Source organism: Candoia aspera, chromosome 4 (genome assembly GCF_035149785.1).
Source record: "Candoia aspera isolate rCanAsp1 chromosome 4, rCanAsp1.hap2, whole genome shotgun sequence".
NCBI classification, from domain to species: Eukaryota; Metazoa; Chordata; class Lepidosauria; order Squamata; family Boidae; genus Candoia; species Candoia aspera.
In genome coordinates, this window is record NC_086156.1 from 4,737,472 (window position 1) to 4,760,670 (window position 23,199).

Sequence of the window (23,199 nt, forward strand, 5' to 3'; positions counted from 1 at the left end):
GCCAGGAAAGTTGAAAATGGTGATCAGGTGACCAGGGGACACTGCAATGGGCATAAGTGTGAGGACTGGTCGTAAGTGGGTTTTCCCAGCACCATCATAAGTCAGAACCATCATTAAACGAATGGTTGTTAAGCGAGAACTACCCGTATTTCGCCCACATTCCACCCTCTGGGGAGAAAACAAATCATTTATTTTCTGTTCTCAAGCAAAAAGAAAAAAAGTGGGAGAGAATTCACCCCCTTCTTGTTGGAATGTAAACGAATCATCATAAAAATGAGATTTTAGATAGTCTGCCTGCAACAGGAATATATTCATCATTTAGGAAATGGATTTATGGCTTGCTTTTTTTTTTACCGGCGAAATAATGTGAGGGTGTTGGATGATAAAAAATTAATTCCTTAGACTGAAAAAAAAAGGCCTGTCATTTAGAAATGGGTTAAATAATTGCAGCAATTGATACGATTCCGATTTTTTAAAACCTTGTGATTATCATAATTATATGCTTGTCTTGGGAGGGTGGGTGCATGTCTGTGTGTCTGTATTGAGACAAGTCTCAAATTCTCCCTGGATAATTTCCTCACCTAATTCTAATTCCAGAATATTATGAAATGTGAACCTCTGTCAAACTTTTCTTTTATAATGAATATAATATTCAAGAAAGCAGTTTTACTGCGTGGCTCGTGGTGAAGAAAATGAAAATGTATGGGAAACTGGATTCTATAGAATGCAGCTGACTGCAAAATGGTGTTCATGGGGGGCAGGTCAAAAAAGGCAAAATGGCATCACAGCAGCACAGTCAAAACACGACCCACCGCTGCTCAAAAATGCTCATTCTCCTTTAGAAGGAAGTGTACATGTGTGGGCAGAATCCAGAGCCGGATCGTCCAAAATTCTGAATTTCCTCAGTCATTATACTGCAAACCACTGGGTATTTTCTAATTGGTGATGACAAATGAGATGTGGTTGGGTGTGATTCTCTTTGAGTAGAACGGACTGGGGACTCCCAATAGACACGTAGCAAAATAAACGCACGGACTATAATCTCATGGTTTTGGGGTCTCGTTACTGTATGTTGTGATGTAGAAAGCATCTTAAAACGGAAGCGTGGTGCATTTTCTCCGTGTTTCAGAATGCTGAAATGTTAGCTCGGGGACCTTCGTAGCTGTTCACATCCCTTCATCCCAGTGCGTATGTTGTCGACCTCAGGTTGGCAGAAAATTATAATTTCTGTCGTATATGCAGCTACTTGGCAAAGCTTCCTGGCGCGGCCATGCCTGGCCTCCACATTTCAGGCTTTATCATTTTTTAATTCTGAGGGTTTTTTTAATGTTTTTGTCTGGATGTTGGCTGTTTGGCCATCTTAATGTTTCTGTTGGTGTTCCTTTCCTCTCCTTAGGAAATGCATATCGAGAATGCATGGCAAATGGGACCTGGGCTTTCAAAGTTATCTACTCACAGTGTGAACCTATTCTTGACGAAGAGGTATGTTGATCTGTTCTGTCAGCGATCTGTTTTCCTGGCTGTAGGCATCAAGTCGGGGGGGTGTGCAGGAGGGTTCAAAAAAGTCAAGATGGATCGAAGCTCTGCTCCTTTTGATCATGTGATTGCATCTGCCATCTTGATTTTTTTGACCACCTTCTAAGCAGGTGCATCTACAAAGAGAGTCAAAATCTGCAAGGTGGTAGGTACAGCATCATGTTCAAAACCTTTTGTATGTGCATCTCGTGTAAAAAAGGGTGTGGCTTTGATCATGTGGCTGCACCCACCACCTTGTGCATGTTGACACAACCACCCAGATGCTCCTGCTATGGAGGATGAAAAGTAAATTGGGCAGAGTGCCCCATTTTCAGAATTGGTCTCCAGATTTCCATCTCCCTTTCTGAAGACCAGAACAAAATGTGAATTTTCTCTTGAGGTTCACCTGTTATAGTCTAATTCAAAGTATATAACCTACAGTTCTTAGAAAATACTTTCAGCTTAATTGGGAACTGACCTTTCCTAAAAATAACCACCATTCTGACTTTGCACAACCTGCTGGATCTTTAATTGACCCAGTGTTGTATGAATTGAACCAATATGGACTGTGAAAGACACAGAAACTTAATGATCCTTCTGCACCAGGGTTCCCCAGAGTGGTCAATATCAACCCCCAAGGGTTGATGGGTCTGTCCAAGGGGTCAGTAAATGGCTGGGGGTCAAAAGGGGGTCAGTAAATGGCTAAGGGTCAATAGGAACTGACTGAACCTGGAAGAACATGATGACTTACGATTAAAGCTCACCAATGTCCAAACAAATATCAGTGTCCTCGTTGACGCTCATCAGATGCAACCTTCCCATTAATGATATCAACAGTTTCAGTTAAAAAAGGTATGTTAAATCTTATATTTCTCATCTTTTAAATATTACCTATTTTTATGAAGTCATTATTATCTGTGGAGTCCTTGGTGCTCTCTGAGCTTGGTTGTTTGCTTGCAGACATTTCATGACCCAACTAGGCAACATCATCAGTGCCAGGGAGGGTGGGCCTTGCTCTCTGTCTATATCCAGTAGCTTGCCCTGCCCGTGTTGGTGGGGGTGTTGTTCTCTCCTTGATTAGGTGGCCGCTTACCACTTGATTGTTTGTCTGTGTTGGTAGTTCCTTGGTTGGAGCAGTGTTTACTCCTTGATTGTTTGTCTGCCAAGGAACTAGCAAGGAGAGAACAACACCCCCACAAACACAAGCAGGGCAAGCCACTGTATATAAACAGAGAGCAAGGCCCACTCCCTCTTTGCACTGAAGATGTTGCCTAGTCTGGCAATGAAACATCTGCAAGAAAACAACAAGGCTCAGAGAGCACCAAGGACTCCACAGTTCAACCCTGAGCTACAGAGATTCTCTTTGATTGGTATCATTATTATCTATTATTATTATTTATTTGTAGTACTTTTAGTTAAAGTTGAGAGCCAGTTTGGTGTAGTGGTTAAGGCACTGAGGTAGAAACCGGGCGACCATGAGTTCTAGTCCCTCCTTAGGCATGAAGCCAGCTGGGTGACCTTGGGCCAGTCACTCTCTCTCAGCCCTGGGAAGGAGGGAATGGCAAAGCACTTCTGAAAAACCTTGCCAAGAAAACTGCAGGGGCTCGTCCAGGCAGTCCCCAAGAATTGGTCATGATTGAACAGATTTAATAATAATAATAATAATAATAATAATAATAATAATAATAAGTTAAATTAGTATTTATTAAATCATTTTCATATACATAATAAACAATTGGGGGCCTATGAACAATCTGAAATTGTTCATTCAATTCATGAAGGGGTTGGTGAGCTGAAGGGTTTGGAGACCCCTGGTCTAAGCTAACCTGGTACAGTGGGAATAATCCAGTCAAGATTATTGGGTGAGCCGAAGCTGTATACACCAAGGGGCCGTGTTAAAAAACAGTCTCATACAGGTACAACCATCCTCGACTTACAACCATCCGCTTAGCTGGGAAAAGTGACTTATGACCGGTCCTCACACTTACAGCTGTCACAATGTCCCCATGATCACATGATCAAAATCCAGGCCCTTGGCGACCGGCATGTATTTACAACGGTTGCAGCATTCCGGGGTCACGTGATCGCCATTGGCAACATTCCCAGCCGGCTTCTGACAAGCAAAGTCAATAGGGGAAGCTAGATTCGCTTAACGACCACATGATTTGCTTAATGGCTATGGTAAAAAATGTGAAACTGGGCATGACTCACTTAACAACTGCCTCGCTTAGCGATGGAAGTTCCCATCCCAGTTGTGGTCATAAATTTAGGACTACCTGTAAATCCACAACCTGAGCAAATCTGGCCCTCTGATGCAGATTTCCAGCTTTTTGTGAGGCTTTCAGCTGCACCTGGGGTTGCATAAATAGGTGGCAAGAACCACTTCTTACATCGTTTTGTTGCCTTGTGAGCGTTGTTAAACTCTGGAGTGCTTCCTTTGCCAACCCCAGGCGTCCCTGGAGTGTTTAATATCCTCTTCAGCTAGACAGTCCTTTAGCTGGAAATGTTCCCAGAAGTTATCTGGGTTTGAAAGGGACTCACAGTTTCATCTGATAGTTTTTTTCCCCCCTTGAGTTGCTAAAAGGGCTTGATAAATATCAAACATGGAGTATTCCCTGAGTACTTTACAGCTCAGGTCTTGAGAAACAGATGGGTTTATAACCAAACATTTGTTTGAAATCTTATCTTTGATTAAAGCTTGGGTTTTTCTCTGTTTAGAATGACCTTTTATTGCAATTTATTATTTGTTAATCTTAAGAGATGGCATACATTATAGGAGCTGGCTTGTTACGAGCTACTTACTTCTGAATTTTTAAAAGCAGTATTTCTTCCCATCCATCTCCTGAATTTGGGTGGATAAAATTTGATGTCTAAGGACAGAGATAAGCAATTTTGCATTATTTCAATGGGTGTGTGCAAGGAATTCTCTATTAACATTCCAACTCACTGTAACCAAAACATTCAGAGAAATGCTATGCAGATAGATTATGATGGTGGTGGTGATGATGATGATGATCCAACTGCAGACAGATAATTCATTTTCCTGGCGTAAATTGTGCTGGGTAGCTCATTGGTTCAACAGCAGAAAGATGCTTCAGAGTGCATAGAGGCAGTGTGGCACCTGCCTGCTGCAATTTTAAAATAGCTGTGGCAAATCCTGTGATTGTATCATTACCCTCGAGTGATCATCAGACCAATCAAGCAAGAGTTCTCACTCAAGACACACATAACCAGACACCTTATGGGAAGACCCAGCTTTCTGGAGAAGGCTCTGATGCTGGGAAAGGTGGAAGGAAAGAGACGAAGAGGATAACCATCAGAAGATGGGTGGACTCAGTTATGGTGGTGATGGGTGCACCATTGGGAGACCTGAAAGACAAGTTGAGGAGAGATCATCCTGGAAAAGGTCCATCTATATGGTCTTTAGGAGTCAAAACTTACTTGATAGAACATAATCAGTGGAAATACCTAGGATCCTTTCCATAATGCTTGAAAAGGTGGAAGGAAATGGAAGAAGAGGGCAACCAGCAGCAAGTGGGTGGACTCAGTTACGGTGGTGGTGGGTGGACCCTTGGAAGACCTGAAGGGCCAGGTTAGGGGAAGACCGTCACGGAGAAGGTCTATCTATGTGGTCGCTAGAAGTCAAAAATGGCTTCATAGCACCATATGTAATCAGTCGGTCAATGCAACGAGCCAGCTCCCCTTGCAAAGTCTATAATGCTGGGAAAGGTGGAAGAGAGAGAAGAAGAGGACGACCAGCCTCAAGGGGGGTGGACTCAGTTACAGTGGCCATGGGGGCACCCTTGGGAGACCTGAAGGACCAGGCTAGGGACAGATTGTCATGGGGGAAATCTACCTATGTGGTTGCTAGGAATCAGAAACGACTTGATGGTACATCATCATCATCATGGTAACCTTGTATAGCTGCAGCACAATCCTAAGAAAAGACACATTTGGTGTGAGAAGTGCAGACAGATGCTTCGTGCACGCCCCAAATATTCCAAAGCACCTTTTCGCCTTTGAACCTGAAGCATTACATAGCCCCAATAAATATCCAGTAATGGGTAAATAGTTCATCACCTAAACATCTGCTTGTTCCCTGGTTCTGAATGCACCAGTGTCACCATTAAAACCTGGGGCTGTTCCTTGCAGATGGCTCTGTTCACCATACGCATGAATTGACGGGAATCCCATGACATGCTTCAATGGCTCATGGGCAGGATCAGCATCTGGTGCAGACATGAAAACCCAGTCAGCAGTGGGGCTGGGGGGCAGGGGCTACTTTTAACCCCAAATGGCTTTGGGACTCTTTGCAGTCAGCCAAGTAGTGATGTCAGAACTTGGAAGAAGATGCTGGACACAGAGATGAATGTCTAGAGCAGCCCCACAAAAACAGGCTTCTCTAGGCAGTTATCAGACATAAGGAGGGGGGTGAAATGGAGTTAGAAATGTGGATGACTTGGCTGGCCTTCACCCCATCTACAGTGGCCCCCACCCCAGTGGGGCCACAGAAAAGTTGTCCTTATTTTTTTTTTCCCATTCCAGAAGAAAATCTAGGAATGCTCCGGAAGCAAAACATGGGGATTGTCATGCAGAAGGGAGGCTGGATACCAGCCAGTAGGAGTCAGAGATGAGTCAGGAGTTTTATGAAGACCCAAAGGCTTTTCCAAACTCAAGGTTATAGTGACTCTACTGAGCCAGTTTCCTCCCTAAATATCTGCAGCTTCTGACCTGCTTGAGTATATCTGGCCCTGATCAGCTCTGGCTTCCTTTGGCAGGTTACTCCTGAGTAGCCCTGCCAGCTTCCCTTGGTTCTTGGCATAGCTGAGCATTCCCGTGCCGCTTCATCTCCTGATTTTCACCATACAAGCAATGACACTCTCCATGGTTAGGTAGATGAAGCTCCTGGCCTAGGTCAGGATTCTTTTGCTCCAGTATAGGAAAGGTAGGGTTGGATCCTGGCTGGATACTGAAGCCTGGAGGACAAGGTGTGATTCTTGATACATCTCTCCTGGTCTTCTTCTTCTACACGTGAGGGAGCTTCTGGAGACCAAGCAGTGTCAAGACCTTAATTTCCAGGTTCTTCTTAATCCAGCCCACCAACTCTCTCTACCAGGCCTCCCCACGCATGCAGGTCACCTCCTCATGTGCTTCACTTTTCTTCCTGGCCCCCAGTTCTGCCCATCTCAGGTGCCCAGTAAGAGTAATTGCTGTTGGCCAACCCAACTCCAGTGCTTCAGTACACAGAACCGATCTATGTGAAGGCCCAATCTTTATCTTTCTTTCCTGCCCCACAGACAAAGCCCGCTCTCCATTACAAGGTTGCCATGATCATCAACTACCTGGGGCATTGCATCTCCGTCGGAGCTCTTATTGTGGCCTTCTTATTATTCCTCTGCTTGCGGTGAGTAATCTCTTTTTCATTATGCTGTTTCCAGCCTTGTCAATGACTTGACTCATCAGAAATCATTGGGAGTGATGAGAAACAACAACAAAGGGGGGGGGGGTGTAGATAGCTGTGGAAAGATGTTCCCCCACCCCAAAGATCTGGATGAACCCACTCCTTTTGGCCCTTGCACTCTCGCCAGGCATTAATGACCTGGTTGTTGCTGCAGACATTTGGGCTGAGAAGCTGAACCAGCCCTGTTGGTGGCTTTTGGTCTGCATGGATTGCAGAGGAATCTAAAATGGAGTTTTTAGACCCAGGCATATGCTACTTTATTTTGTATATTATATTTTTACTTTTCATCCTTGGCGCACCATCCAGAGTCACTGCTCTGTGAGATCAGCAGCTTTATCAATTGTTTAAATAAATAAATCAAATAAATAAATATTTGTCCTCGGGTTGTACAGCTGCAATGCACAAGTCCAGAAATTAGGACTACCCAGGGCAATAAATCAGAAGCTGCAAAAAATCCAGATGAAGGCAAAAAGAAACAGCTTCCTTTTTTTTTTTCTGGTAAGAAAATTGAGTGAACGATCCATGAAGTCACTAGGAATCAAACTTGACGAAAAGCAAAAAGAGATTTAAATTAAGGCACCCCGATGTTAAGCTTCAGCATTTGCTAGATTTGTGGATTTTAATTTCTGTTGTCTCGGGCCCGTCAGGAGTTCTCTTTTGGTGGGGTAAGATGGCTTCTCTGGAACATGATCCCTGTAGATTTTCCACCACATTTCCGTTCCTGGCCAACCTTCAATCACGGCCTGCTCTGCGTGGTCCCCAGCACAACAGCCTTGAGTTTCTCAGCAGTAAAGTATTAATTTGGACTAGTGTGGTACACAAAAATTCTTAATTTTTTTCCCGTTTGGTGAAGGATTTGCTGTTAAAATTGTGTTCAAAGGAGCAGAGAAGTTTGGTGAGATAGTTGTGGGTGGAGTTGCATGGGGCCAAGGATTATCATGCGTCAACATTTCTCTTTCATGGTACAGTCATCTCTCCAGTGGTCAGCAGCTCCATAGTTTCCCATGTTTAATCCCGAGAAGACTGGGACTCTTTCCAGTCTATGCTGTTCTCATTATCAGGGAGAGGAACTTCTTGAGGTCTTGTCACTATTTACACTTCATTTTTATTGCTGAGATATTTTTGAAGACACGCAGCCATGGCAAATGATGATGAATGATTTTTCTTCCCTTGTTTTTATGGCAGAAGCTGATATGAGGTGCTTTTTTGTGGGGGGGGAGGGCTACCCAAGAACCAGGTGGTGAATTTGGAGTGAGCCAGTTAACCCTATTTCTCTCCTAGAAATCATGTTTTTCTGTGTGAGTGGGCAGATCAACCATGCAGTCAAGCAATGTCACATAGCCAAGACAGAAAAAAAAAAATTACGGTAACTTGAGTCTGTTTGGGAAGGTTTATTCATGAAAAGGAAAAAAAATGAAACAAGAATTCGGGCCAAACTTGGTAATTTTGCCACTGAATTTGTGGGTATAGTTTTAGAGTGCCCCAAGTCCCAAATTACACATTGAGAGGCCATGTTGACCTCAGCCACACATTGCTCAGCCCTGAACAAATGAAAGCAAAATTAGTCAATGAACACATATCTAATTAATGTTAAATTTGAATTGGAAATGTACTGGGCAGCTTAAGGTGGGAAGGAGCGGAATCCAATCACAACATTAAGGACATTTCTAAAGCAAAGCCATCCAGGGAAGTTTAGAGGCTAAAAGATATTTGAAGAGCAGAGAAAAATATTTCTCTGCAAGATCTCTCAGGTGAGGTTTCCATATACAGGTCGTCCTCGTTTAATGACCACAATGGGTTGCTAAGCAAAGCAGACATTAAGTGAATCTGACCTGATTCTACATTTTTGCGGCTGTCGTTAAGTGAACCACATGGTCGTTAAGCAAATCACACAGCTCCCCATTGATTCTGCTTGCCAGAAGCCGGCCGGGAGGTCGAAAATGGCGATCACATGACCACAGGACTCTGCAACCATCATAAATGCGAACCGGTTGCAAAGTGCCCAAATTGTGATCACGTGACCACGGGGATGCTACAATGGTCATAAGTGTGAGAACTGGTCATAAGTCGTTTTTTTCAACACCATTGTAAGTCTGAACCATCACTAAATAAATGGTTGTTACGTGAGGACTATCTATATCCCAAACAGTTAAAAAAGAACAAAAAAAATCAAAAGCTTAATGCTGGGGTAAAGTAGGGGGTAATTTTCTGCTTTTATTAATGAATCCCATGGCTTATAAGAGAGAATTTACTGGAATTGTGAACAAAGTAGAATGCTGGTTAACTTCCTTCTAAATGCATCGTTCATTTTCTAGCTTGGCAAGTTCATTTCTTAGCTTTTTTTTTATCTTGGGTTTAGATTTCCAAAATCAAAACCTGATCATTTTCTTTATGTCCTGTGTTGTTCTTGAGTTAATATGCTTGATTCACTAACAGCCTCTTTGCTCATCAATAATACTGTATAGAGTTACTGGCATCGTCTGGGTAGCAAGCCTGTGAGCTTAAAAGCAGATGCTTTGTGACTGCAAGATCAATGAATATTTATCAGATGGGGCATAATAACCAAGTAAGCATCAGGACTGCCAAGGTTTTAGAGATGGTTTATATCGGGTGCATAATTTTTCTCATCCAAGAACAATGTTTAGCCCTTGGGCTGTTAAGGAACTTCACATCACTTGCAAACAAGAAAAGACAATAATACTTTATTTTAAATTCTGGGATTGGAAGAAGTGTGGCACAGGAGTTTCTCTGTTTTGCTCCTTACAGTGTGGTGATCCAAGCCTTTTTTGCAGCTCTTGAGCTGCAGGTAAATGTTAAATAAATAAATATGGCAATGCAAACAAAGGAAATTGCAGAAACAGTGACAGAGGGAACATCCTGATGAGATTCACTGGTTGAGAGGTAGAGCTATTAACAGTGATTAAGAAGAGTGCAAGGCACAAAAGATTAATAGTTCTTAATGAGATCTAGGCACTTAACAAAAGTCTTGAGCCCTGCAAATAGGAAGAATGTCAGACAATGGGTGCTTGAGGTCAGGTGAAGCTTGACTTAATCTCTCTGATGAAGATCCAGTAATGGTGGATGGTGGGGGGAAGACCTAGTAATGCTGGGAATGCATTGGAATAATAGTGGAAAAGCAGGGAGGGAAATTCAAGGATAGGGGAACAGGAAGGGGGAAAAAAATGGAAGTAGGGGTGTCCTTTTCTAAAGGAAGAGCCATGAGTTAAACAAGGGGGAGTAAGAAGAGGCTGTTTTTTCTTAAATCTACAGTAGCGAGAAAAAGGCAACAGAGGGAAAGACATACAGGCAGTCCTTGCTTAACAACCACAATCGGGCCTGGAATTTTGGTTGCTAAGAGAAGCAGTCATTAAACGAATCTGACCCGATTTTACAACCTTTTTTGTGGCGATTGTTAAGCAAATCACTGCGGGTGTTAAGCAAACCACATGGTCGTTAAGTGAATCACATGGTTCCCCATTGATTTTGCTTGCCAAAAGCCGGCCGGGAAGGTAGAAAATGGCAATCACGTGACCACAGGACGCTGTGACGGTCATAAATATGAACTGGTTGCCAAGCACCCAAATCGTGAACATGTGACTGCAGGGATGCTGCAACAGTCATAAGTGTGAGGACCGGTCGTATGTCATTTTTTCCAGCACTGTTGTAAGTCTGAACCATCACTAAACAAAGAGTTGTTAAGTGAGAACTATCTGTAAAATATTTTTTAAAATTCCCTAACAGGGTGGTGGATGGGAAGCCACACTCTGAAAAAAGTAGGTGAGACCAGGAAAAAGAACTGGGATTGGTCAGGAAAAACTGGAAGTGTATTCAGTTCTTTTACACTGAAATTGCATGAAATTAGGGAAATATCGTGAAGATGATTGCTCTCCTTAGACTTAATAACCATCACATTCTTCTGATGCTTTTCATAATGTTTTTCAGCAAGCTAGAGAAGGTATGGACTGAGTTACTGGCTTAGAAATGTCAGATGCAGCATTCCCTGATTATGGTAAAGACGATAATTGGTCAATTTTTAATCGCTGCACCATGTTGAGTGACTAGAACAACGGACAAAATTGCATGACCCCTGGAACTTCACTTAACCGCAGGATCGTTTTCTTCACCAGTGTCCCCCTGTTTCCCACCTGTGTGACAATTCCTCCCTCTGGCTCACATTTTTTGAGGAAATTCAATATTTCCCATCATAGGCCCTTTCTCTGCCAATCAGAAGGGTAGGAGAAAGCAGGAGTTGCTGTAGAAAGTACTAATAAAGAGGAACAAGATGATGAAATAGCAAATCAAAAGCAGATCAACAGAGGACCATCCCTGCAGAGAAGTCCTCTCAGCATCCTTCATCGGCTATAATCCTTACAGCGGGGTGCGGGGTGTTAATGTATAAGCCCCCTGTGGCACAGTTGATGCAGGCTGCAGTCCTAACAGAAGACTTGGTACAGCATGCAGCGTTACAGCCTTGATTTCTTCAGGTGCCCAATTTGGTAGAACTCATTTTTGCTAGCTGGGGGGAAATGAGCCATATCAGCATCAAGGGCTGTTGGTTAACTGTAAAAGGTAAAGGTTTCCCTTGACATTAAGTCCAGTCGTGTCCGACTCTAGGGGGCGGTGCTCATCTCCGTTTCAAAGCCGAAGAGCCGGCGTTTGTCCGAAGACACTTCCTCTGTGGTCATGTGGCCGGCATGACTAAACAGAACGCCGTTACCTGCCCGCCAAAGCGGTACCTATTAATCGACTCACATTGACATGTTTTCGAACTGCTAGGTTGGCAGGAGCTGGGACTAGCAAGGGGAGCTCCCGTTGCTAGTCCCAGCTCCTGCCCACCTAGCAGTTCGAAAACTTGCCAGTGTAAGTAGATTAATAGGTACCACTTTGGTGGGCAGGTAACGATGTTCCGTTTAGTCATGCCAGCCACATGACCACGGAGGAAGTGTCTTCGGACAAATGCCGGCTCTTCGGCTTTGAAACGGAGATGAGCACCGCCCCCTAGAGTCGGACACGACTGGACTTAATGTCAAGGGAAACCTTTACCTTTACCTTACATGCTTCAGTGGGGAAACACAGCCAGATTTAAAGCCCAGTTGATTTTTTTCTATGTCGATTCTATTATCTGGCCACTCTTAATAATAGCATAGACAACACCTGCCCTGTATCACAAGAGTAATTTCCTGTTGAAATGATTTCCTATACACAGACTCCTCAGATGTATGTATACCAGCCTTCCTCGGTGCTCCCAGAATCCCCCAGCCAGTGTGGCTTTTGGCCCCGCTGCTAGGGAATTTTGGGAGTTGAGTGTCAGTCAGTCCAGAAGTTACCAGATTGTGGAACATCTGTGGAACTCTTATTAGCCAGTTCTTCATTGCCAAAAAAGAGGATGTGCCATTGCATATAATTTGCATGAATGTTATTAATTAGCAAATGCTTGACGGTATTGTTACACCGCACATCTCCCCATAGGGAACAAAATGTCTTCCAACAGTGCCCCCATCCCTGTTGATGCTGGTCATCCTCTTCTTCTCTTCCCTTCCACATTTTCCAGCATTATGGAAATGCTGGAAAATGCATTTCCATAATGCTGGAAAATGCATTTTCCAGCATTTCCATAACTTCTTTTCAAGGGAGCTGGGCGATTGATTGATCGATTGATTGATTGACTGATTATGTGCTTTCAAGTCAGTGTTGACCACGTAGATCTTCTCCAGGAGAATCTGTCCCCAGCCTGGTTGTTCAGGTCTTCTACCTCTGTAACAGAGTCCACCCCCCTTGCTGCTGGCCATCCTCTTTTTTCCTTTCCTTCCTCTTTTCCCAGAATAAGAGCCTTCTCCAGAGAGTGGGGTCTTGGCATTGATGGATCACTGTCAACTCTTAGTGACCACGTAGATAGATTTTCTCCAAGAGGTCCCCAACCATTTCTGGAGCACTCTTTTCCCACTTAGCATTCTGCAAATGCATGGACTTCCATTCCCTATACCCAGCTGATATACTGGCTAAAAATGTAGAAATTGCACTCATCACATATCTGAAATGAAGTAGGTTGAAAAGTTTATACCTGAATCTTGGGAAGCATGCTTTCATTAATGCTTGGCATTTATTAATTTTCTCTCTCTCTCTCTCTCTCTTTCTCGTATCTTCCGGCTTTGCATGTATCATTTATTCTTCTTTAAACTTCATTAACAGTTAGCATTTATTTTTCTCTTTCTCACCCTTTTAGATTATGCATGTATCATTTATTGTTCAGCCAAGAGCAACGAAGATAGCTGTTTTCACTTTTACTGCGCGGCTTTGAATCTTAAGAGTGTTTATGCATTTGCAAACGTGTTTCAAAATGTGCTTCCCAAGCTACCAGCAGGAACTTTCAGAACAAACTATCCACATTTCCTATGGCCGGAGAAATGTTGAAAACATCATTAGAATACGATTTTGGAATCCCCATGATCATGTCGGTCATAATTTCAGACAGATAGTGCCACTTGCCATCATACACATAACTTAAGCATTTGCCATTTTATTTTCATTGCTGCGTACATTTTTGTTCTAAGATGTTCTGTCATGGCTGGAAAGTTTCTAAATACTTAGTCTGGAGAAAGGTGGCAAGGCAGAGAGAACGCTTCCCTCCTTTGTTAAGACGTCAAAGCATTTTCTGGGAGATGTTTAGCTACTTCAAAGTAAAGAATGGGATTGGAGCACACAATCCATGCACTCTGGAGTGAAGCAAAGGTAATTATTCTGGAGCCGGTGGATCAGGACCTTCTCCCTGTGACAGCAATTGCCTTGATGGTATGCTTCAAGATACCATAGAGCATGCTCAGGTCAATAAAGCCAACCAATATTTATTTGCCTCTTTAGGAGCATCCGATGTCTTCGCAACATCATCCACTGGAACTTGATCACAACATTCATCCTGAGGAACGTGATGTGGTTTGTGCTACAAATGATCGACCACAATATCCACGAGAGCAATGAGGTACTTCTTCTTCAAGGGATGGGGCAGGAATTAAAGCAGTTACCTTAACTTCGTAGCACAGACTTACAGTTGGCCAAAGAGGTAGGACCTGAAAGCTTTTTCCGCTTCCTGTGTTAGGGACCGCATTTGTGGGGTGACAGATTTGTGATCTCCATGCAGGTCTAGAAATAGCTCTTGTACAAAATGGTGGAGAATCTACACGGGTGATTCCAAAGTCTGTCTTCAGGTAGCCAAAATAGACCCTTTCACACTTAAAAATCCTGGTACAGATGAAGGCTAGGCGTTCCCAGTTGGCCTTTTTTGCTGAGCATCTGTTGAGGAAGAAGCATCGAAAACCGGAGAACAATACCGTCTAGAATAGAATAGCATGGCTGGCTGGGGAATTCTGGGACTGAAGTCCACATACAGTATCTTAAAGTTGCCAAGGTCGAGAAACGTCAGTCTAGAAGACAGCATGGTCAGCTGAAATCCTGAACTGTAATCTCAAGTCCCTCTCTTGTGGTCCTAGAATTAGATATCTAGATGTCGGTTGCTGTACTAGAACACCTTTTTCCATGCTCACTTCTGTCCCCTTTAGCCTTATTCTTGCAGGAACTTTACTGTAATTTTATCATTTCTCTTCCAGGGATTGATGGTACCTTGGGGTGGGAAGGAGACATTCACTCATTAATATTCTCCTTGCTGTTTTTTTTTAAGAAAGCGGGATTATTCCTATAAATAATGTCTGATTCTTGAGCATGGCCTAGTCCTAAATTTCGGTGAAACTGGAACAATGCCTTGCCAATGGAACAGAAATGCAATCTTCTCCTCTTTCCACCATCGTATCTCATGCTTCGTTTTCTCATCTGAGGACAAGCCTTGTCCCTTAATGCAGCCTTCCTTAACGTGGGGGTCCTCCGAGTGTGGAGGGACGACAAGTCCTAACATTTCCAGCCAGAGAGATGGTACTGCAAATAGTTCAGGGCTCCAACCTTGGAGAGCCTCACATGTTAAGATATTTTGTTCTGCTGCTTTCTGGCCCATCAAGAAACCTTGAAGATGGCTAAAAATTATGTCAGTAAAAATTGCCAATAAAAGCTGTCTAACAAAGGATTTCAGGATGCTTACCTGAAGGAGGACAGGTAGCAAAAACAATGGAATTAAAAACTTGTCACACAAATATAGACCTGAACTTTTAAACATTAAATTTGAAGTAGAAATAACCTTGTATAGTGGTGATTAGACCAGCAAAACCCAGGGTTACATTTCTACAGACAAGTCCTCTATATCGTCACAAGGTTCTTGTGTGGATATAAGAGAAGAACCCCTATGTTGTCTCCAGAACTTTGTAAATCGTTCAAAATCAAAGTGCAAAAGAAAACTGCTGTCCATTACAGGTAGTCCTCACTTAATGACCATTTGAATAGTGATGGTTCAGACTTACAACGGTGCTGAAAAAACTGATTTACAACCGGTGCTCACACTTAGAACTGTCGCAGTGTCCCTGTGGTCACATGATCACGATTTGGGCACTTGGCAACAGGTTCGCATTTATGACCATTGCAGCATCCTGTGGTCACATGATTGCCATTTTCGACCTTCCCAACTGGCTTCTGGCAAACAAAATCAGTGGGGAACCATGTGATTCACTTAATGACCATCACAAAAAAGGTTGTAAAATCAGGTTGGACTCACTTAATGATCACTTCGCTTAGCAACCAAAATTGTGATCGTTAAGCAAGGGCTACCTGTACATGTACATGGTGGCGCTGCGGGTTAAACCGCTGAGCTGCTGAGCTTGCCGATCGGAAGGTCGGTGGTTCAAATCCGCGTGACGGGGTGAGCTCCCGTTGCTAGTCCCAGCTCCTGCCAACCTAGCAGTTCGAAAACATGCCAATGTGAGTCGATTAATAGGAACCGCTTTGGCAGGCAGGTAACGGCGTTCCGTATAGTCATGCTGGCCACATGACCACGGAAGTGTCTACGGACAAACGCCGGCTCTTCGGCTTTGAAACGGAGATGAGCACCGCCCCCTAGAGTCGGACACGACTGGACTTAATGTCAAGGGAAACCTTTACCTTTACTTACCTGTACATGAGTGCAAATATGGACACTATATTGTACAAATGGATTAAAATATTTGTCTCCTTGCCAGCTCTGGTGTCGGTGCATCACAACCATCTTCAACTACTTCGTGGTGACCAATTTCTTCTGGATGTTTGTGGAAGGCTGCTACCTCCACACGGCCATCGTGATGACGTACTCAACAGACAAGCTGAGGAAATGGGTCTTTCTCTTCATTGGGTGGTGTAAGCGATCCAAAAGCCCAGCCTCCTCCTCCTGTTGTGCTTGTGGGTTTCATTGTTAGCCTGGCCCTTCTGGCGCAATTTTTTCAGGGCCAGATCAGTCAGGCTGGGAAGAAGGCAGGGGTGGGGAATGCAGCCGGTTTTGCATCTCAACCTCTCTCTTCCTGAGGTCAGCTTTTCTCTTTACCCTCAAAGGGGGGGGGGGATCTCAAAAAACGTTGTGGGCTAGCAATATCAACGTTACTAGGGAGGGAGGGAGAGAGAAGGAAAGAAGGAAGGGAGGGAGAGAGGGAGAGGGAGAAAGAAGGGAGGGAGGGAGAGAAAGAAGGAGGAAGGGAGGTACAGAGGGAGAGAAGGAAGGAAGGGGGAGGGAGGGAGGGGGAGGGAGAAGGAAGGAAGGGAGGGAGAGAAGGAGAGAGGGAGGGAGGGAGAGAAGGAAGGAAGGGGGAGGGAGGAAGGAGGGAGGGAGAGAAGGAAGGAAGGAGGGGGAGGAAGGGAGGTGTAATGATTGCCTACCTTAATAGACTCAGACTCACAAGCAGGAACTTAATGATATCTGATTTATTAAAGAATAGTATGCAGATACAGAGAAATCTGAGAATGAGCAAAAGCGCGCCAAATACAAACTAAAAAACCCTCGGCTCAAACGTAATCCCTCCCCTCGCCCTGCCGTTGCAAACTCCCCCCCCCCCAGGTGCTGGTAACCGTTTCTGCTGATGTCCTGGGAAAGGAACCTTGAACGCACGAGATAACCCAAACACATTCCAATCCAGCTGCTAACATATAACAATCCCACGAGATGGAATCCTCCTCCCCTCCCAGACGAAACACGCATCAGCCAAATGACATGCGAAACGTTATGATGTACTGGCAACATTGGAATGGTGAACATGACATACCGCCCCCCCAAAAACATTAAGGAGCAGGTTTGAGAGGATAAGCTAGATGAAAGTGGCGAACCAAAAGAGGAGATTGGACATCACGGGCAAACACCCATTCAGGGTGGGGAAAGTGCTTCCAGCGAATAAGGTACTGCAGAGTGCCACGTAGTCGGCGAGAATCAAGGAACTCCTTCACCTCAAAATGTTGTTGCCCGTCAATCATGATCAGAGCAGGAGGGGGGGTTGTGGATGCCAGTGATCTGAGTGGTTGACAGGCTTGAGTAAGCTGCAATGAAAAACAGGATGTAAACACTTCAGATTGTGTGGCAAATCCAGTCTAAACATGACAGGGTTAACAACTCCCACAATGGGAAAAGGTCCAACAAACTTAGGAGCCAACTTCTTCAAGGGCTGAGGGGACTTAATGAACTTAGTGGAAAGGCAGACCTTATCACCAACTTTAAAAGCAGGTTGAAGGGCTTGTCACTTATCAGCGTGCAGTTTATAGGCAGATTGGGCATCAGCCAACGCCTGTTGAATCACTGGCCACGAATCAGCCAGTTGAGCAGCCCAATCAGAAGCAGAGCAGGGCTGTGTGGAGGGTTGAGGCAACTCAGGAATGGGAACAAAGTCCCAGCCAAACATAGTATGGAAAGGGGTGTGCCCCGTGCTCTGATGGACAGCGTTGTTATAAGCCACCTCAGCAAAAGGTAGCAGATCAACCCAATTGTCCTGATAGTTGACAAATGCCCACAAAAATTGTTCCAGGGTCGAATTAAGAGCCTCCGTAGATCTGTCAGTCTCCGGATGCGACGCAGTGGACAACGCCTGCTTGGTACCCACCAGCTTTAAAAATGCCCTCCAAAATTGGGAAGTGAACTGTGTTCCGCGGTCCGTGATCAAGCGGGAGGGGCTCCCATGAATCCGGTAGATGTGGATTAGAAAAAGGCGGGCCAATTGCTGCACAGACGGAATGGAAGCACATGGAATGAAATGGGCTTGCTTAGAAAAGTAGTCCTTTACCACCCAAATCACAGTCTTTCTCTGACTAGGAGGCAAATCCACAATGAAATCCATGGAAACCTCCTCCCAAGGATGGGAGGGGCTAGCCACCGGCTGCAGCAGCCCTTGCGGTTTGCCCCCCTTCCGTTTTGACATGGCACAGACAGGACAAAAAGCAACATAACTTTTTACATCACGTCTCAATGTGGGCCACCAAAATTGGCGGCGCACCAGATGCAAGGTTTTGACAAACCCAAAATGACCAGCCACTTTATCGTCATGAGACCTAATCAAAATTTTCCTTCACAAACTGTCAGGGACATAGAGGCGGTTTTGCTTCCAAGCGAAGCCTCTGTCAAATGTAACATTGTCTCTATTCGCTTGCAACCAAGTGTCAGATTTCAGCTCTAGCAGGAACTGTTGTTGCAATTGCGAGGGAATTGGCGTCCTTCCCCCAGCCGGTGAAACCGAAGCTGGGGGCAGCTGTGCACGAGTCTGACTGCGTGTGACAGCTTGCAACCCCAATTGGGGTGCTGTCCATACTGTACCCACAACGTCAGGTGCCTGGACCGAATCCTGGGGCAGGCGGGAAAGCGCATCAGCCAGGAAGTTTTTCTTGCCCGGAATGAACTTTAACTTAAAGTCAAAGCAACTGAAAAATTGAGCACATTGGATCTGCTTAGGACTGAGCTTACGGGGCGTGCTGAGCGCTTCCAAATTTTTATGGTCAGTCCAAACTTCAAAAGGACATTTAGCCCCCTCTAAGAGGTGGTGCCATGCCTTCAAAGCAGCCTTGACTGCAAAAGCCTCTTTTTCCCAAACATGCCATCGCCTTTCCGTCTCGGAAAATTTCCGGGACAGATACGCACAGGGCTTCAGGTGGCCACCAGCATCCACTTGCAGCAAGAATGCTCCAATTGAGAAATGGGAAGCATCCACTTGAACCACAAAGGGCTTTGTGGGATCAGGGTGTTGCAGAATAGGTTCAGCAGTGAACAGGCTTTTGAGTTTGTCGAAAGCCAACTAGCATTCAGGTGTCCAATTGAGCAATGCCTCCAGGTTCTTCACCTTGCGTGTGTCCCCCAGCCCCTTTGTTCGTAATAAATCAGTGAGAGGCAATGCAATTTCTGCAAACCCCTGGATGAACTGGCGATAATAGTTGGAAAAGCCAAGAAAACTCTGGAGCTGCCTGCGCATCCGCGGGCACTTCCACTCCAGAATAGCTTGAATTTTTGCAGGGTCCATTTCAATACCCTTGTCAGAGATCCTGTACCCCAGGTAGTCAAGCTGAGTCTGATGAAATTCACACTTAGAAAGTTTAGCATAAAGCTCAGCCTTTCTCAGTTTGCTAAGCACCTGTTTCACCAAGCGCTCATGTTCCTCCTCCGTTTCAGTATAAATCAAAACATCATCCAAATAGACCAGTACACCCTTGAACAAATGTTCATGTAACACTTCATTGATCAATTGCATAAACACCCCAGGTGCCCCCGCCAACCCAAAAGGCAAAACTTTGTACTGAAAAGAACCCAGAGGACAATTGAAAGCAGTCTTCCACTCATCCCCCTCCCGTATGCGGATGCGGAAATAGGCTTCCCGCAAATCCAGCTTAGAGAAGATTTTCCCCTTAACCAGATGTGCTAACATGTCTTTTATTAATGGCAGAGGATATATGTTTAATATCGAGACCGCATTTAATCCGCGGTAATCTGTACAAAGTCTCAATGTCCCATCCTTCTTCGCTCGAAACAAGACGGGGGCGCCCACTGGCGAATTTGCTGGTTCAATAAAACCCCTGGCCAAGTTTTTGTCCACAAACTCCCTCAACACTGCCAGTTCCTTTTGCATCATGGCATAGATTTTTGGTTTGGGCAGTTGCGCATCGGGGACCAACTCTATCGCACAGTCAGTTTTTCGATGAGGTGGAAGTTGGTCCGCTTCCTTCTCACCAAACACATCAGCAAAGCTTTGGTATTGCTCCGGCAAGCCCTCCAGTGGGGTGACAGCGAAATGCGGGGTTGCTGCCGCCGCCCTCCCCACTGCAGCCTCCAGAGCGTCATCCTCCCCAGGGGCTTGATAGAAACCATCCCCAAAAGTCAAAGTCCTGTGCACCCAATTTATATATGGGTTTTGTTGGACCAACCAAGGAATCCCCAGAATGACTAAGGGACCCCCCACAGGCGCCACCACAAACAGCAGCCCCTCACGGTGGCTGCCCATTTGCAACGCCACCATGCCCGTGAAATGGGTGACTGGTTTCCCCCCCGCCGTAGAACTATCCAGCTGGGTGAAAATCATGGGACGTTGCAGTGGAAAGCTGGGTAACTCCAAAGCAGCCACCACGTCAGGGTGCATCAAGCAACGCGAACACCCTGAATCGATCAATGCCCAAACTTCAACGGTTCTTGTGCGGGAGCCTAACTTCACTTTAACGGTCAGTGTGGGATAGTTGACACTCACCGAGATATGTTCGCGCCCATCCTCCACCACCTGCCCACAGGCGCTCTTTAAAGCAGGTGGCTGGCATTTCCCGCTGGCTGGAGTAGATCGGGCTCCCCCTCGCCCCCGAAGTAAGTAAGGAATCTCCTCCACTTCAGTTTCAGCCATGGCTGCCTTCATTTTCCTGGGTAGAGAGGGAGATTTCCCCAACGGCTTCCCCGAACGATCATCGGTCTTTCCCTTCGGGCACGCCGCTGCTCGGTGACCTTCCTTCCCACATTGGAGGCATTGCCCTTTCACATAGTGGCACTCCCTCTCCTCTTCCCAGGCACATTGACCGGACTTTCCAGTGGACGCAGCAGTGCGGGAACCCTTGCTGAGCCCAGCATATCTCATCACCTTCCGGTGAGCAAAGGTCTCATGGGCATGCTCAGCCTTCCCTGCCAGCTGTATCCATTCATACAGGGTATCTGGGTCATCCCTGCCAAGCGACCACCTCAGGACCTCTGTATTCAGACCGTCCTTAAAAAGTTCTATTAATGTGGATTGGGACCAATCCTCAACCTTCCAAGCCAGAGCCTTAAATTCCAGAGCGTAGTCTGCCACCGATTGTGGCTCCTGGCACAGCTCCCTCAGCGCCCGTTTTGCTCTTTCTTTAGCTAACGGGTCTTCAAAGTGTAGTTTCAACGCCCACAGGAATTCTTCAAACTCCTCCAGCTCAGGGGCATCCGATTGACATAACTGCACATACCAATCGGCAGCCCGGCCCTTGAGCTTAGTGGCAATGGCATTAATCTTGGCTCTTTCTGAACGAAAATACTGCTCCCATTCATCCATATAACTCCTTTCATTGGTAAGGAAGAACGATAGCTTAGTTGGATCTCCATCAAATTTAACGGTAAAGTCCTTAACCCCCACTCCGGGCGGTCCCTTCGCCACAGCTGGGCGGTCGGGCTTCCTTTTAACTCCCAGGGATCTCCGCTCTCGAGGAGGGGACCTTGAAATTCTCACCCTTGGCGCTCTTGCTTCCTCTCTGTGCCGGGTCCTACTCCTTTCCTCCAGGGAAGTTGGGGGCAAAGAAGGAGTCGAATGCCTAGTACTAGACTCCTCTCTCCTCCTCTCCCGGGGACCCCAGTCCATGGACATTTTCCAAAACATAAATTCTAGTGACTCCAATTTGGCCTCCACCAGTCTTATACGGTCAGGGGTTTGGGAATCCTCCTTTCCCTCCTGCCTCACCACAGTTGGGGAACTCGGGTATCGCTGCTTCCAAGACGTTCTGGACGTCCCTGGTAGGGATCCCTGTGTTTCATCCCAGGTGACCAGTTCGCCTGGCGACTCGCCGGTCGGTTCAGGGGCTCTTTTACCTCCAACCTCCTCTTCTCCTAGGCTGGAGCTCGACCCCTCTCGAACTTCTGAAAGCTCTCGAGGAGGGACTCCCTCCGTTCTTATCGCTGTGGAGTCGGGTTCCCCCTCGCTTGATTCCTCGCTTTCTGTGGTTTGGGGATTTGGTTTGCTCATCGCTAGCACTTCTCCCTCACAAAATAAATCTGGAAAGGGGCTAACGGAAATTGTTTTGGATTCTCAGCTTTATGTAAGGATTGCCTATTCTAATAGACTCAGACTCAAACTTAATGATATCTGATTTATTAAAGAATAATATGCAAATACAGAGAAAGCTGAGAATGAGCAAAAGCGCGCCAAATACAAACTAAAAACCCTCGGCTCAAACGTAATCCCTCCCCTCGCCCGGCCGTTGCAAACTCCCCCCCCCCCCCCCCGGTGCTGGTAACCGTTTCTGCTGATGTCCTGGGAAAGGAACCTTGAACACACGAGATAACCCAAACACATTCCAATCCAGCTGCTAACATATAACAATCCCACGAGATGGAATCCTCCTCCCCTCCCAGACAAAACACGCATCAGCCAAATGACATGCGAAACGTTACGATGTACCGGCAACATTGGAACGGTGAACATGACAGGAGGGAAGGAGAAAGAGGGAGGGAAGGAGGGAGGGAGGGAGAGAAGAAAGGAAGGAGGGGGAGGGAGGGAGGGAAGGAGAAAGAGGGAGGGAAGGAGGGAGGGGAAAGGAAGGAGGGAGAGAAGGAAGGAAGGGGGAGGGAGGGAGGGAAGGAGAAGGAGGGAGGGAAGGAGGGAAGGGAAAGGAAGAGAGAGAAGGAAGGGGGAGGGAGGGAGGGAAGGAGGGAGGGGAAAGGAAGGAGGGAGAGAAGGAAGGAAGGGGGAGGGAGGGAAGGGGAGGGAGGGAGGGAAGGAGGCAGGGGGAAGGAAGGAAGGGGGAGGGAGGGAGGAAACTGTATCCACAACTGGAGAGCTCACAATAAAAAGGACTACTGTATCTTGAGTATTGGATGGATGGACGGACAGACGGATAGACAGATGGCTATCGGTGTTTTTATAAACGGATGGATAGCTTGAAGCAAATATCTAAAGGGGCCTGTAAAACCTGAACTATTCTAGTACTTGTAGGAAAGCAAGCCTGCACGATGTGGCAACTTCCTGCCCCTTCCCACTTCCACAAGGGTCCCTTTATGGTGGTGAGTTTGGGGCGGCCCCTCCCCCCCTCTGCCAGGCTTTGCCGCTTCCTCCCGGAACGCCCCTTCTGTTTGCTCTCCTTGC

The 23,199-nt window shown here is 45.8% G+C and overlaps 1 protein-coding gene across 3 annotated transcripts in view; it reads left to right on the top strand.

Annotated features, from left to right (window-relative positions):
- Positions 1-23,199, top strand: part of CRHR2 (corticotropin releasing hormone receptor 2) — an 81,698-nt gene that overhangs the window by 38,626 nt on the left and 19,873 nt on the right. For 2 of the 3 annotated variants that reach the window (XM_063303322.1, XM_063303321.1), the window contains exons 3-6: positions 1,397-1,482; positions 6,813-6,919; positions 13,835-13,952; positions 16,087-16,240. In XM_063303322.1, coding sequence (XP_063159392.1) covers positions 1,397-1,482; positions 6,813-6,919; positions 13,835-13,952; positions 16,087-16,240 — 465 coding nt within the window. Of the gene's footprint in view, positions 1-1,396; positions 1,483-1,643; positions 1,647-6,812; positions 6,920-13,834; positions 13,953-16,086; positions 16,241-23,199 lie in introns of all 3 variants that reach the window. The other variant, XM_063303324.1, reaches the window with a different exon arrangement.